The sequence below is a fragment of the Larimichthys crocea genome, chromosome X (genome assembly GCF_000972845.2).
Source record: "Larimichthys crocea isolate SSNF chromosome X, L_crocea_2.0, whole genome shotgun sequence".
In the NCBI taxonomy this organism is placed as follows: Eukaryota; Metazoa; Chordata; class Actinopteri; family Sciaenidae; genus Larimichthys; species Larimichthys crocea.
Genome location: NC_040020.1, coordinates 14952009 through 14969531, shown reverse-complemented (window position 1 = coordinate 14969531; position 17523 = coordinate 14952009). Strand labels below are relative to the sequence as shown.

General features: G+C 39.2%; 1 protein-coding gene across 1 annotated transcript; it reads left to right on the top strand.

The window, feature by feature from the left end:
- Nucleotides 1-3700: 3700 nt before the first annotated feature.
- klf17 (Kruppel like factor 17) lies at nt 3701-6266 on the top strand. The gene is made up of 3 exons (XM_010735325.3): nt 3701-3899; nt 4018-5140; nt 5263-6266. Exons 1-3 carry the CDS (start codon nt 3819-3821, stop codon nt 5436-5438), a joined length of 1380 nt encoding a protein of 459 aa, XP_010733627.2. The 5' UTR covers nt 3701-3818; the 3' UTR covers nt 5439-6266.
- The last annotated feature ends 11257 nt before the right edge of the window (nt 6267-17523 follow it).

Genomic DNA, 17523 nt, shown 5'->3' with positions numbered 1-17523 from the left:
GAGATGAACGCTACTAAACCATTTAGCCACCGTGAGCTTTACTCACTGGAAGAGGTTAAACCATTTAGCACTGTTGGTTGCTAAACACTCTGGCAGGGCAATGACTGTTTGTTTGATATTACAAGTGCCTTCATTAGCATATCATGGCCAACGAGCCACAAGAATTCGACAAGCTTTCAACAGATTTCAAACTCAATGTAACATAATTGCTATTCTGCTGTGTTATTGTAGTAGGGGAAGTATACATAATACATCATTTTATCTGCAGTATGTGTCATTCATGAAGTGCAACATATTTGGCATGTTGAAGAAATCTAATATGTGAACTGGAAGGTCTATAAATCCTCCAGCTAGACTGTAACCCAGTCCAGTCTAGACCATACATGAGAGACTTCCACCTTTGCAGGCAGACGGTTTGACCCATGGGCATCAAACTTTGGCCTCAGAAAGAGCAGAATTACTCATCACAATGCCTCAGGTCAACGTTATTGCTCTGCTATTCTTTTTTCTCATGATTCTTCTCAATGGTTTGCGTTTGTTCTTTGTAGTTGTAGTCGCTGTAGTTTCTTTTTTTCTCTCTAATCACTTTGTTGCTGTTTCATGCCATGCAAGGCGGCATATTTATCTAAGATAACAGCTGGGTTTCCCCTCACTTTGTGGGTGATAGAGGATAATTACTGTTTGCTTGTGTGCGTGTTTGTCTCTGTGTCCCCATATTCAAGTAGATTGCTCCTGGCTGTTCTGAACACAGCTACTGTTTAGTCGGGAACACAAAAATATAAATGTTTTATGGAAATTGATGTCTTTGAATGAGTGACAGTGATTGCACAGTACAGTTGCCTGTCCATGTCAGCTCATATCTGCATGAAAGAAACAAGCTTCCCATTAAATGAATTCACGGTAGGGACATTTTCTAATATGCTGCTGTTTGATTCCAGTAAAAAAATTCCTGTGTCTGTTCTGAGCATCAAAGCAATACCAGGACCAATGAGCGGCAGACACAATGAGGTCACACCAAATCAGACATTGGTGGAGCACAGTGTTGTGTGGCAGTATGCAAGGGTGTGTGTGTGTGCAACCATTGTGCAACAATCAGAAAATAATGTTTATTTTACTGATTATCCAGGTTTCTTGCTACCACTGCTCACTCTCCTACTTCAGTCTCCAGTTCACCTGACCACCACTCTCTGCCACAACAGCTATTTATTAGCTATATCATTTATCTATTACTTTCAGGTAACTATTTTAAACATGTATTTTAAATACCTCTGCTTTACCAGTTTTCACAATAGCAACTCAATGGATATATTTTTTTTCCAATCAAACCATAATTTCAAGCTTTCTTTTTAAATTAGATGAGACCATCAACTCATGTACCCTCTGGCAACTTTTGAAGTTTCTTGTGTGTTACAAGTATCACAGGATAGGAATCACTGCCGTAGGCCAAAGTAGTCTACTCCATAAAGTGTTTGTTTAAGAGTGTCGTATCAAAGAAAACGACATCCGAAGTAATTTGCCTTCCAGTGTCTTGCCCAAGGACTCTTGACATGTGGACAGGGGGAGGTGGGTTTCTAAATGCCAACCAACATAGTTCTGATGTGAATTATCTTTCCTTCTACAACAAAAAAGAACAATGTAATAATAAAGTGTTAAAGTTGCCAGTCAAGATGATGAAACAGGGCCTCAGTGGTCTGTAGAAAAAGGGGGGAAAAGATGTTTTTAAATGTTTAAACACAAATAATTGAGTGATAAGTGATAAAACACTTTTCTTGGAAAACATTTCAGTGTACCCAGGATGAGATACCTCGGCTCTCGCAGACTGTCTGCTTAACTGTAATCTTAAGTAATTGTGTTTAGAAAACACTTGAGCTGGAAGACTTCCTCCCTTTCAGAAAAGACAGTCACAAAAGAAGAAACCTGAGCCCAGGGCAATTCTTTATCTGGATCTGTCTCTATTCTTGGCTAGCTGTTTTTTTTTGTTTGTTTTTTTACATGACCTGCATGGGTTTAATAATGTTTTAACAAGATAGAAGATTTTTCTACTTATTTCAGCTGGCTTCATTTGATATTTTCTAAATTGGTCTATATTTGAGTATGTGCAAAAATGCATATTATGGCACAATAGAAAGACACAGAAGAACAAATATTAAGCCTGTCTCACGGTAAAAACATTATTGTAATTCAAACACAAAATTTCCTCAACAAATATTATAAAAGTAAACATTAAAGTGAATCCTGTCAGCACATGAGCAGCTCCATGCCTGTATCCTCCTCTAAGTATCTAAAGGTGACCGCAGAGTGAAAGTAGAGGAAACAAGTGTCAAGTTTTTCCTCAGGAAACTGAGTCCATTTCCACTTGGCTCGTGGACAGAACCGGAATTTGTTTTGCGTAAGCCCAGCAGGTTAAAAATAACGGAGTATAAAGGCAGAGAGCTGCAGGATTCTGCCTTTCACAACACCTGCACGACCACAGAGAGACAGACAGAAAGACATGTTGCATGGCTTAATCTGGCTTTGTTGAATTTGAAATTAAAACCACCAAATTGCTGCAAAAGTCAAAACATTTTTTTCTTTTCTCCTGACTTCACTGAATATTTTAGACATTCGTGTTGGCAAATTTCCAACAGCAACAGGTAACCAAATGAATTAAATATCAAAAGTTAAAATGCAGACACCCTTATTTGGTTTTTTTTAGGATTAATATAGGCTTATGGACTTTATTATTAGTTATGTATTCTGTTCTAAAATGATAGTAGATTAAAGTTATATGTAATGTGTAGGCTACACAGCATATTATTAAACTTAATAAGACTGTTCATCACCAGGCTCCCATTTCGTTCTTGTCTTCAAGCCTGTTCACTTTCAGCTCTCCACTATCAGTGCTCATCCACCTGGACATAATTACCATATGACTGCAGGGGACTCAAGTTGCTGCCGGGGGAAGATCATTAAGTAACATGTCGTCCTTTGTTGACACCCAGATAAACAGGTTGTTTCGATGGGACGCCGCTTCACACGTTTGTATTTGTGTTAAACATGCAGGGATCAAGTCAGGACAAATTAACGAGGTGTGAGTGTGTGTTTGAAGAGGCTGTAAGATTCGGTCATGGGCAGAAACATGTGGACAGTCTGGCCTGTTTTCCCTCTTAAAGCTGCTTTTGTGTTTCTGATATTTCATGAAATATTTGCACTTGGTCAGGGAAAAAAATCTTTTTACGCACTGGAAGTTTGACTTTCCTGCACTCCACTTTTGCCAGGTTTAGTGTCGCCCCCTGTACCTGCCTCCAGGGAAACGTTTGGTTTCCCACGAGAGAAAGGTGAATTGCTGAAGTGGCTGTGGATTTTACATCTCACACATTCACATACACACACTTTTATGTATCTCAAGATTGAAAACACAGCGGAGAAAGACATAAGTTACCATCAGGCAAAGTTGGAAAATATCAAAAGTTTAGTTTCATGTGCGTTTTGGAAGACGTGTCCTTAATTTACATCAGCTCATGGCTACAAAGTGATCTTCGCATTTATTCATTCAGATAAAATAATTGTCATACTTTATGCACTTTAGTCACTTACCTGTTTGTTTGTTTGCATTGCTGGTTGTTGTGGGGGAGGTGTGTGCGTGTGCGTAGAAGACACACCTCCCGGTATCGGAGCTATAAGAGGCTCCCTCAGTACTATTGACACTTACACTCTGAATCCTGGAACGCTCCTCAGCTGTCGACATCACCGAACAGACGCTGTATGGACAGAGAGGAAAGTCTCTGTTCGCGTTTACAGTTTTAACCCTAACCTTTTTTGTAATCGAACCGGTCAGCATGGCTGTGGCTGAAGCAGTGATGCCTGCCATAACACCGTTTCCAAGTGTTCAGACGATGGAAGGAAAACAGTTTGACAATGTAAGTGCATGATTCCAAGATTTGAATTTGTATTATTTTTTGTATTTATTTGTATATTTGGCTGTGGTTGATGCTTCATATTAGAGCCGTCCTCTAACTTTGTTGCTTTCCTCTACAGCTCTGCAAGGTAGATGATTGTGCGCGGGGCAGCGCAAGAGCTGGCGCAGACAACCCGCTCATCGAAGTGGAGTTCAGCATCATGCAGTCTCCTGCTTTAGCCCAAAGGGAAGACGACGAGCTGGGGAAATTCTTGGACCTCGAGTTCATTTTGTCTAACACAATCGGCTCTGATGTTGTAAGCAACAACAGCAGCGGGAACATTTCTCCGCCGCAACAGCAGTGCGCGTATTCTCTGCCGGAGTCACCGGAGAGCTGTAGCGGTGCTTCTGTTCCAGACTGCAGCGACCATCCTCCTTCTCACCTAGCCGCACAGAGCTACCACGGCACCGTGAGCTTCACAGGTGTGGGGCCAGTGCGCAGTCTCATGGCGGAGCTTCTCACACCAGAGATGAATTACCAAGGGGAGAGCTCACCGGACAACGCAGGCAAGGTGAGAGACGGGCGGGAGTACACCGAACTGCAAGCGATGAATTCGGTCACCATTCCAGCTCCTCCCGCTCATCACCAGGTGGCCACGTCGCCTCCACCGCTTGGATACAAAATTAAAAGTGAGCCTGTAGGGCAATCTTGTATGATGGCTGCTGCTGCTGCTAGTGGAGACTTTATGGGACAGATGTATGAGAGACACCAGATGCGCTCCGTGCACCCAACAGCTTTTACGCACCACCAGGCTGCAGTGCCAGGTGTGTTGCCAGGTTTCGGTGCACACCCCATGCAGCACCATGCACCTCAGGGACGCACAGACTGCCATTTGGCGCAAATGAATTCTCATCCTAATCAACACCATCTCCAAAACCAGTACACAAACGCGCCCTACCAGTCTCAGTACGCACACCAGAGTTTGTCACAGTTTCAAGGACAATACAGCATGCACAGAGAGCCCGTCCGCATTCACCAGCAGCATCACCCGGCTTCCATGCAGGGGCTGATGCTCACTCCTCCCTCGTCGCCATCATTGCTGGAGTTTTACGCTCAGGACGAAGTAGGGAGCATCAAACAGAAACGAGGCCGCAGGTCATGGGCCAGAAAACGTGCCGCGACGCACAGCTGCGAGTTCCCCGGCTGTGGGAAAACCTACACCAAGAGCTCCCACCTAAAAGCCCATATGAGAACACACACAGGTAAGCACAGAAGCTCCCAACTGTTTATTTCAATTATCATTTGTCTAATTTGATTAAATAATTCAGTGCTGTTTATGTAACACCTGTAAACTAAACCACATTCTTCTTCTTGTGTCTCTCAGGTGAAAAGCCCTATCACTGTAACTGGGAAGGTTGCGGCTGGAAGTTCGCCAGGTCAGATGAACTGACCCGTCACTTCAGAAAACACACTGGACACAGACCTTTCCAGTGTCACCTGTGTGAGCGTGCCTTCTCCCGTTCAGATCATCTTGCCCTCCACATGAAGAGGCACATGTAAGCCACACTAAACTAAAGGGACAGCTTTGTGTCCAAATCCACCGTGGGATCATGCCTGGAGCATCCCAGAAGAAGCAGGAGCTGGTTGTTCGCTGTTGGACATGAAAACGATGTCCCTGTTGGGATTGAGTATGTTTGGTGCCTTGATAGAGAGTTTAAAGCAACCACATCATACTTCTGGGCATTTGATCCCTTGAGGTACCACAAATGTATTCATATAGGAACTATTTTTCAAAATGTGCCTCTCCATCAGGAACAATTGAATACTGGTGGTTTTTGTATATATGAATAATTTTGGCTAAATTATAGTAGTTTGTATTTAAGGCATTTCTACTTTCTGTATCTGAAATAAGTTATTGGTTGTTAGTGAGTGTCTTAACACGACTGTGCATTTTCTTCACTGTGGGCAGGACCCAGGATTGTGTACATATGTAAATTGTATTTTTGTAATGTTTACATCTTATATCTTTGATACTACTCAGATCAGGTCAGGGTTTTTATTGGCATTATTTTTTTATGCTATTTTCTCAAGATTGTTGGTCTACACAATAGACATTATAGATTTGTTACGCATTCAGATTCTTGTTCTGAGAAGAAGGTTTGCTTGAGCAAAATTCAGGTACTACAACTAATCTATAGTATGTATATCTATAGGTTCTCATCTAAAATGTCATTCCCTCTAAACTTCTCTCACACGTATGCTTTTTCTGATGGAAAATATGATTCTCAAGAATGAAGAAATCCCCCTCCCCCAACATGTATCATTTTCAAGAATGCAGTTGTTTTTATGTGCTTTAAGGCTCAAAAAATAAAAGTACTTTTACAAATACAGCATGTCTGTCATCACCTTTTTCTCACTCACACAATTCATTCAAGTCTACATCTGTTTTGAGTTTAAGATTCAGGTCTGCTGGCACTAGTCATATTTCATTATTATTATTTTCATTCATTCTCAGCACTGTAAGGCCAAAGACAAAGTACACTATAATTGAAAACAAATGCTGTTTTTACAGTGTAATTTTCTGCTTGGACATATTCATAGCTCTGACAGTGACACTGACATCAGTTGCCATCCATCTAACAGAGATTTTGTGTCTCCAGGTACAATTTCACCATTTTATAGGATGTGTTGATCTCCATTCTAGGTGAGTTATTCAGTTTTAGTTTAAACATCTGTACTAGTTGCAGATGGAGTTCAAGGGTGTTATTACATGATCTATAACATTCATTGCCATAACAACAGTAAGAATCAGTACAAGTCATGTTAGGACAATGTATGTGCGTACAAGTGCCTCTCAAACTTTGGATCACTGTTTGTGAAAGACTGCCCTCTAATGTTCATTCATATAATAATATCTGTCTAATCTAATAGGTTGTTTTTGTCAGTTTTAATGGATCAGTGGCTCCCAGCCTTGTTTCCGTGGAACCTCACCTGCTTGTGTCTAAGACTATCTCTCATTTTGTGTACTTTCATACTAACACATGCTATTTTGAGCACATAAGTGCATTCACATGGTCAGTTATGGCAAAATGCAGTGTACTGGTGCACTCTAAATGGTCCAAAAGTTGATTGTGAAACAGCAGACACTTCTTGCCCTCAGTAGTCGCCCTTTTTGTCTATGTATGGGGACCACCGGCCTTGTGAAAATAATGTAGGAAGCTGCTGGAGCTGAGGCGGTTGCGGTCAATTCTGTAATATACTAATGTAAATTGTGCATATGTTTTATATTTTTTATTTTTGCAGTCAAATGTTGATGCTAATGTTCCACCTAGTTTCAATTCAGCAAAGAAAGAGCAGTAAAATGCTGTGATTGCCATTTCCAGTAAGTCAGTCTTACTCAAAATGAGACAACACTACACTGCAGAAATTAGCACGATATGCCAGGAAGTACATAGTTTACACAATGTACTACTACGAGTATCGAAACTGAGATACAGCATAAGAAAAGCTGATCCTTCACAGAAGCGTGGCCGACTAAGAGGCCTAGTGTTAGAGTAAAGTTTCACCTTCTTTTTCATTTGCTTGGTTCTATAAAGTTTTATATACAGACTTTTGCATAATTCATCCAGTAAGTGTGATAGTTAGAAGATAGTTGACATTAACCTCAGAGCAGACAAAGCCTTATAGGGCCTGCTCTGTGATCTTTGGTGCCTCCCTGAGGAATCCACTGGTACAGACCATTATATGTTGGTGATGCATTTTTCTGGTGTATATTATACATCCAGCAATAAAAAGAGCAATAGACCAAAGATTCTGACTGTTGAATGCTGTTTCATTTATAAACAAAAAAGAAAAAAATATTGAAAAAGAAAATGAATTGTTCCTGTTAAGGGAGATATGGACATGATATTGCATTATAGAGACATCATATGAAAGATATAGACCGAGCAGCACCAGAACAAAAAACAAGAGGTCAAAAACAATCCCAAACACAGGATTCTAGAAACAAAAATAAATATAGGCCTATTAGGCATATTCCTAATTGCTGATAACCTGGATGTTTGCTGTGTTTTAGACGCTGGAACATATATTATCGCCTCGATTCATATACACTGCTGTCAAACTATTGCTCATTTTGGTACTAATTCCAAAAATAATGAAGTCCCATCTTTTCCATATGCTTTATGCCATTATCCATATGCCATCTTCAGGCTTTTATGTGCTTTAAGTGTAGAGCCTCCACGTTTGCAGGATATGCCAGGTTTTTTGTCTTGTCATGTCATAGTTTCCCCACTAGATGTCCTCACTGGCTTAGTTTCTGCATGTGGCCTTCAGTATCTGTTCATTGGGCTTATTATTTACATCTGTTTTAATTAGTAATGCTTGTCTCCTGTGTTCAGGTGATTTAAGCCTGTTTGTTGGTTGTTATTATTCCACACCATCTCTCACTGTTTTCTTTCTTGTCATACTAAAATAAAGCTGTATTGATTTATTATCTATTTTCTGCAGAAGAGCAATAATTACTCAAGGTTTTGTTTTGAAGTACCTACCCAAGTTGAAGCCACTGGGAAGAATTTATGTGACAGTCCTCTGCAAATAAACATAACATTGACTTAAAACATTATATGACACAAACTTGAATACAATGTGTTCTGATTATGACAGACAGAAGTCATTATCTGGAAGTCATCAATCCATCCATCCATCCATCCATCCATCCATCCATCCATCCATCCATCTATCAGTTGATTTAACCTTTTTTCAGGTGGCTTTCTAGTCTTGTTGGAAGGAGTTTTTTCAGGGTGTTTCTATAATTGTGTTCCTCCATAGAATTTCCTTGAAGGTGGTGTTTTTGTCTTTTATAGGATTGCATTTGAGTGCACAGATGTTTCTGTTCTGTAGTATCCTCCTTGTTTATTACTAATGCCTGCTGTTAACCTAGTTAAAAATAAAAAAAAATGTTCACTCACTCAAAAATACTAAAAGATAGTTTAAATGTCAGAAGCTAGAACACCCAGTTCACATTCCTGTCTGGCTTTGCTACACTTTTTGCATTTTATTACATATCTATCCAACCAGGAGTAACAGGAGAGCACTGGAGTTCATTTAAAGGTAAGGGTTAGACTCACAACCTATGTACATGTTGAATGTATGATGGCAGGAAAACTTACATTCCATAAATGTGATTATATATATAAGTTGTGATCACGAAAAAACTCCCTTAAAAGTTGTTGTTATTGTTGTGCGTTTCCTGATACTTTTTAGGCACCTCAAAGGAACCCAGAGACAGAGACAGACATATTTAACCGTCTCCAGCTGCAACATTATAACACGCTACTCAAAACCAAAAAAATCTACCTATGTATCTATTAAAAGCCAGTCCCAGATTTACTCTTGTTTGACGTATTGTCATCATCTATCATCATATGTCTCTTTTTCTAATATATTTCTCAAGTATAAACACACTGTGATTGTCACTGTCACCCATGGGTTGAGAAGGATGTGGTCGATTTTGGCATTATGGACATTGCCATCTCGTTTTTTGGGATCAGGGGACAAATTCGGATGAGAGTGTGGGACTAGGGAGGAAACAAATTGTGTCGCCCTTATCCTGATTGGATCCGACTACGAATCCATGGACGCACGTTTAAGCATGCAAGTTTAAGGCACTTCCACATGGACTTCACCTTCCATGCTTTTATTAGTGTATAGTCACCTGAAAATAATAATCATCATGTTATTGTTACCATAAAATGAAACTTTTACAGATGCTGCATATACTCATATACATACATTAATGCATTATACAACATAAATGGCAAACCTTGTGCAGTTATAGAGGTTCATATAAATTGCTTGTACTTCTTGTACTCCTTAACAATGCTCCACTACTTAAATGATTGGTTAAACTAAAATTCAGTACTTGGACATTACTGTGTTTCGTTTTATAGTTACAACACTGCTTAATTACCATTGAATTTCACAGTATCTGTTTTACAGTGCTGACTAAGTACTAGACCCAGCATGTGTCATTTTATATTTGCAAATGTAGCATGTTATTCATAGAGTGTGGGTACATTTAAGGTCAGCACCAACAGTGATACTGTACATATCATCGCCACACTTGTTTTTAGCTACTAGGTAACATCTGCATATCCTTAAACATACAGTAGCAATAAGCCTCAAGCCATGCCGATTGTAAGCATATATTTAATAATATTTACAATGGCTCAGTTGTATTTAAATGTCCCCATAAGCAGTGACAGTGTGACAGTGAGCCAGCAGCTGAATCATTTCAATGAAATTTAACCACCATTCATTTTCTTATTTACACCTGTGACATGTTAAAAATATCTGGTGCAAAAAAAGGTTATACAGTTAAAATTGATTGCTTGTATGTTTATTTGTGTGCAATATACACCCATCAGCCATAACATTATGACCCCCTGCCGAATATTGCCTAGGTCTCCCCTTTGCTACCAAAACAGCCCTGACCCGATGAGACATGGACTCTACTGGACCTCTGAAGGTGTAATGTGGTATCTGGAACACCAAGACGTTAGCAGCAGATCCTTTGAGGCCATATGAACACCGTGAACTCGTTGTTGTGTTCTTCAAACCATTCCTGAATCATTTTTACGCATGCATTATCCTTCTGAAAGAGGCCACTGCCAACAGGGAATACTGCTGGGGTGTACATGATCTGCAACAATACTTAGGTGGGTGGTACGTGTCAAAGTAACATCCACATGAGTGGCAGGACCCATGGTTTTCATTCAGAACATTGCACAAAGCATCACACTGCCCCAACGGCTTGCCATCCCCTGGTATATTTTAGTCTTACATGGTAAGTAATCTGTAGTGAAGAGACTACACTGTGGTGCCAACACTGTGTCACTTCTTTAGATACATTATTATGTTATTAATACTCTTGTGTCTACTAAATGTATAAGCCACAGTAGTGTTTTGACATGTACCTGCGTACTGTGCCATCTTCACTGTTTTTCTGTTCTTCACTGTCAGTTAAAGGTCGTTGATGACACTTTTCAGACATTCAGTGTAATTTCTGCCAGTTTCTTTCTTCTATTTTGGCTTGAACATCATCTGACTGTTGGTAATTTCTAACATTTTGTCATTTTAAGATGAAAATGAGGTTCTGAGAGAACACTTATAGGTAAGACAAAGCTCTGGTTTATTGAAGGACCAAAGCTAACACTGAAGTTGTCCACCTTGGGTTGTCTGACTGATACCTAATGACATCAAGGTGTGGTCAAATATTCAAATAATGACCTGTCCTAAACCATTTTTCCGTGACTTCAATGGAAAACGTCAGAGGGTCAAGGAAAGATGTGAAGGAGAATTCATAAGGAGTTAGGAGAGAATCCGAGTGCACTTACACAAGGCACATAATTATGCAACTGAAGAGGCTGCCGGGTAAATACTTCTGGGTCACAAAGTTAAGACTGAACAGACCCGATCAAATAGTCTTTTTTGCTTTTTTAGCAAAACATCACTTTGTTTTTCCTAAGCAAAAAAGACTTTTCAACCGGACCCCAACATGATGAAAATATTAAGCAACCAAAAAGGAAGTCTCATACAAAAACTGTTGGTGTTTCACTGGTTCAATTCTACGTTGCTAAGTGTATTGTATTCACTTGAAAAAAAGTCAGGCTGATGTTGGGTGAGAAGCAGCCGGCACTTGATGTGCAACATCCAATCACATGTAGCAGAATGAGGTCATTTACACAGAGGAGGTGAACGATGTTGAATGCCTGTAAGTGATGTGCCTCGGTGTGCCGTTAAAGACTGCGAGATACAGAACGTGATTTCTGTGTTTGGATATGCATGTGTGTGCGTGTGTCTGTGCACCTTTAACGGGACATTAAGTAATATATTGTCACTGTCAAATGGAAACTCAGTGCTTCCCCAAAAAGTCAGAAAAGCTGTCAGATTGTCAGGAAAAGCAGTCGTGTCTTTATCCTGATGACAGTGCGGTTTGACATTGAGACAGGTTTTGAAAGGGCTCTGAAAGCCAGAGAGGTCTGAGATGAACCCGATCTGTCAATTAGAGATAAAACATTTTAATTACGAAAAGTGAAGCTATGAGCTTTTTACACAGCAACAGCCTGATGATATTATTACTTTGCATAATGATCGAGGAGCACTGACAGGTTTATGGTACAGCTTACAGCACACGGTTTGTGTTTATACGCATCAGGTACATAAGTAAAAATAGAGTCCTATTATTACAATGAGAAGTGCACTACAGAGCCTATATAGAAGTGGGCAACACTTTCTAATGTGTCATCTTTTATAAAGGCTTGGTAATTGTAACTAATGGATTCACTGATGGATACTGATTAATGTATTATTGCATTTCATATGTTGACAATTATAGCCAGACTCCAGATGCTGATTTCTGAGGCAGATATAATATTGATATTTGAGAGTTTAAAAGATGTTTTATATATTGACCAACATGCCTTTTTAAAATATTTCAATAAAAACTTCATGTGATGAGATTTCAGGATTTTTTAAGAAATTATTGCCAAAATTGACTCATGTTGCCAAATTATCTGGACTGTAGTTTCTTGATTTGTAATGCCAGGACCCCACCGCTTTGGTCTGTCCTCCGCACAACTTCAAATCCTTCTGTGTTTCAGAAGCGGAGCCTGCCAGACTTTGTTAACTTTTACGATCGATCTTGATCTGCTCTGTTCTGGAGTGTCTGGATGCTTTTGTAATGCACTGTGGCGCTTCTGGTGGGGTTACAAACATGCAATCAGCTCTGGTGGCCATGGTGCACCCGTAGCGCTTCGTGCTCATGCTCAGTGAGATTTAACAGTGATAGCCAACATGTACTGATTTATTTGTCAATATACCTAATTTGCTATTCTAGCTCTTCTATCAATGATCCATAAGAACAACTTTTGGGTTACCTGTTTGTTAAAAAATGTTGCTTTGTATCTTTTTAATTCACCGCTCCTGTGTTACCTTCTAAAAATGGGCTGCAGATCATCTGGGTCGCCCTTAAATGAAATAAGTTATTGGAAAGCAGGAAACCTGTGACCTTTTTTAATCACTTACTGTACAACAATGTACAACTGCAGTGTTGAAAAAAAACTAAGAAAAAAACTTTTTCTGAGTAATTTTTTTTTTCTGTTTTTCGAGGTAATTTGTTTTCTGAATTATTGAGATACTTAGAACGGAAGCAAACATGGCCGGCTTGTTTAGTTTAATAAAGTTTTACTTTGATCTGAGTTTAAGACACTAAGAGATAGTCCTGTCTTTAAGTCATATAAATGGTATTACTATTAGTTTGTCGATTTTACGCAGGCACCTGAAGACTTTGCGGTTGTTCAGAAGGAAAGCCCATTCAGATCTCCTAGACATAGCAATGTTTCTCCAGGTTCAGATTCTGTTGTGTTTTCATGTTGCTCATCTGTCTGTATATCAGCTCCTTCCTCTCAGTCATCTCCACTGGTCAGGGTCTTTGTGAACAAATAAAATCTTAACAACCCCAATTTGTGTGTCTCATAATAGTCTTCCACACTAACATCCCCATCAACTTGTGTTTCTTGAAAGTTAACTATATCATGACTGAACTCTTTCCACTTTCCTATCGTTGACTTTTCATTAGGGAAGAACTGTTTTTTAGCTTGTGACAGAACCTCAGTTTTAGTGGCATTCTTGTTAATATCAAGAACTCTGGTTCCTCCACCACTGCGTTTTCTGACCTGTCTGTTGTCATGTATCCACCCTAATTTTATTTTTCTGGTTGTCTTCCAGGCTCTTAGTTGGATGCACTTCTCCCCCTCAAAAACCTTGATCACTGTCTTTGTTGCTTATTGTGCCCATTTTAAAATAATGGATAAAATAATGGATAAAATTCCAGGGCAACCAATTATAAATGCCTAATGTAGTTGATAACACAATGAACAGTATGCAACAGTACAAAAACAGCTTTTGACACTGTGACTTACATGGTCCTGCTGCATTCTCTGAATACTCTCCTCTTCTGTTGCGAAGAAATATCTACAGTCATCTTGCAATCATCTTGTGGGAGGCTGGGGGTTGTGGATGTAGCCATTGCTGGCACTGCAAAAATTTTGGAAAAAGGCAGAATCTATATAAAAATTAGTTGCAGCAACAATTAACACGTTTAAAACTGTCAAGGCCAATTGTATCATGATATTATCATGATATATATGGAAGCATGAAATATAAATGGATGTTTCATGTCTTAACTGTTGACCTGTAAACACTCAAAGTTGACCTGTCATTAAACATTTGAATACGCTTACTCAAATCACCACCAAAACTGATTTGTGTAGTGTCCTTTGGTGATGAAAGCTGGTTATTCATAAACAATAACATTACTCTGATAGTACAGAAGACTAAACTCAGCAGCTCAGAGAGGGCTTTAATTAGTAGTATTATTGTTATCATTATGATTACTATTCAAATAGTCAATAAAATCCAGATTGGGGCTTTGCAACATAGGGTATGAATAACTTGTTGTACTTTACCAGTTGTTTTATTGTTAAAATTGTTTTATTCAACATATGGGCCTATTCAAATAATTATGTGCATAGACGTTTCATGCAGGATCCTTCCTCAGTGTGTTTCAGGTATGCATGTATGTATTAAATACATAGGAAATAGCTAAGGATAAAGGGAGCCCATGAGCAAACCAACCAACCTCAGCAACTCAAAACACTCGTCATGGTCCGGTGTCAATATAGTGACTAGTCTACTGGCTTCTGTTTGTTTACGTGACCCATATTAAAAAACTTCTATGTTAGTATTCTCATGTTATGTCTCAATAGTGTTAGTTTATACTATTAGCATATAACCTAACGTTATGACGAATGGCTCGTTCTATTTGTGCCAAGCCAATCAGTTTTTGATGAGCAACAATGTCCAGCATGATGGAAACAAAACTGTTAGCTTACCTGGCAACTTAAATCATGGCGATAGACATGTTCGTCTATCCCTTACCTGCTACATTGAGCAATAGGCTTACAATAGAAGGATAAAGTCTAAAACATAACAAGAGTATCATACTCTGTGTGTAACTAATTACATGCCTTAACTTTATTGACCCGGTATGGTAGAAGGTTGACAGTGGGGCATGTACGTGCAGGGCAGGAGTCACCATAGATGGACCAGAGTCACTTGCAGGTTAATTCACAAAAAAATTACCACGAAAAACAAACCAAAAAATAAATTACTTTTTCAAGTGAATGCAATATGCTTCCATACAATTCCATTCAAATCAACCCAAGAACAGTATAGCAAAGCATATGGAAATTGTAGTTTTCCGTATGTGATAAACTGCAGTTAAATTTCCTTAAATAACTGTGCTTTGGTAGAAGAATAATTATCTTACCTATAGACCTGATTTATTGTGGCCGTAACATTGACTCATTAAATAACCTGCAGTCTAGATTAGGGGAAGGTACCATTTAGCATCATAGTTTGACCCTCAATCTTTGTTTATACATCACACCATTATTGTTATGTAGCGGTGGTGCTGGAGCTGAAGGGTGTGTTGGCAGGGTGGCTTGGTGGTTAGAGAGCTGGATCCTGAAGGCAGAGAACACAGGTGAGTAATTCTGTAGAAAATCTCAAGTAGCAAATTCACAAAAGCATACAGGCTGATCTACCACGAAGTGGTGGCAATCTGGCAGTGAGAACACAAGAGGCCAGCCTTTAAGTACTGCTCCAGATGATGATCAGGCTCAGATGTGTGCAGCCAGCTCCTCAGCCACCCGGCAAACTACACCTATCTTTGCAAAGAGAGCGCACAGAGCCCAACCCCCAGCCTCAACACACCACAATTTTCTTGCATTTAAATAATATTTTTCATGCATTGGAATGAATTCATTATTTTTGTGACTGTTTATTGGTTTTGTAATTTGTGAATGGTTTTCCAATTATGATGGATGGACAGAATATTTTTAATTGGGGCGTCTTGTGTTGAAAAATCACATTGGCTGTCACACATTCACTTTCTCATCCATTCTCCTCATCTGTTGGAGAAATGCCAAATTAAATTTGAAACTGAGTGTACTGGAGCCTTCAGTCTTTATCTATTATTTTGTACACAAATCTGCAGACAAGGATTAGACCTATCACTTAAGCAATGTGTAGAGAATAATAATTAGCCAAAACAGTTTTATGTATCTGTCTTGACTTGAAATATTGGCCAGAAGAATAAAAGTGGTCCGGAAAGTGGATTTTCAGCTTTCAGACTGTTTAAAGAAGTAAAAGTAGAACTAATAATAAGAATAAGTAAACGGTGACTGCTATTACTCAATGCATACATATGCAGCGGCTCATTAAGTGATGACACATCAGACTTTCATAACGAAAGTGGGCATCACCTGACTGGACTTTTGAAGAGCTTTGAAGACTGTACATCACTGTGGCCAATTTCTGTTCCCCACACATTCTTCCATTGTCTGTCACATTCCTACATCCGCATCTGTCTTCAGTGCTGGACCACGGTGATAGCCACTGTGTTAGAGAGAGACAGATTTTATAATTGATCATTTTTGCTGGAAGGCATTCATAGTGTTTCACTCATTTTTGCACATGTGAAAAAAAAGGTGACAGAAATAATTGCACAAGAAATAAAAAATAGAGCTTGAGGGAGAAGTTCAAACTCTTCCTGCCTTCTCAGCTCCACACAGCTAGCCAGTCACAGCATGAGGTCAGTAAAACTGTGTATGAGATAGAAAGGTTATCTTTGTTTTAATGCCTCTTCAGGCTGATTATTTTACACTCCATAATATTTTGCATAGACCATACAAACGAAAACAATGCACTCTGCCTTGGGACAATCTTAAGAGAAAGTGAGTTTCTACCCTGAAATTCTGCTCTTTCAGCTTTTGTTATGTTTTGCCACCATGTTAAAGAAATAATAAAACTGGCAATAAGAATATATGTATTAGTTGTAGTACTTGCAAGGTTTGTGTTACCAGTCACCAAAATTCAATAATTTATACTCCACCCTGATAGTCTGGTTCATACTTAATGCTGTCAAATTCCTATTAATGTTCCTGGGTTCCTGGAAAGATTCCTTATGTGGAAAAATGGTTTGAATTTCTGATACAAGTGAATGTAATTTTCAAATTAATTATATACTGTATTGTTTGGCTGGTGACCTATCCAGCGTGTACCCTCTCTTTCTCCAATGCATGCTGGGATAGGCTCCAGCTCCATATGACCCTGAACAGTGGAATGAGGGGGAAGTGTAAACAGTAAATGGAGTTGCCCTTGACTCAGCACCTCTTGATATTGTATGACCTAGATGACGATGAGAATCTCTTAAATTGCGGCTGCTGTTGTCCAAATAGTGACCTGCTGGATTTATCAAGATGCTGGATTTAACATATCTACAATATATGAACCACTACGACAGACTGAATGATAAACAGAAAAATATTAAAAGAATATTTATATCTGTCAAAAGTCAATATTGTGTATTGAACCACTCTGTAACATGACCCTGTTACTGGTTTACTTTGGTGGGAATGATAGATTAGTATTCTGTGTGTGCATGTGTGTGTTGTCAAGGAGGCAAAGCTATGTGTGCCCCTGTGGCCTTGTTTACTTAACCCAAAGGATTCTGGGTCTT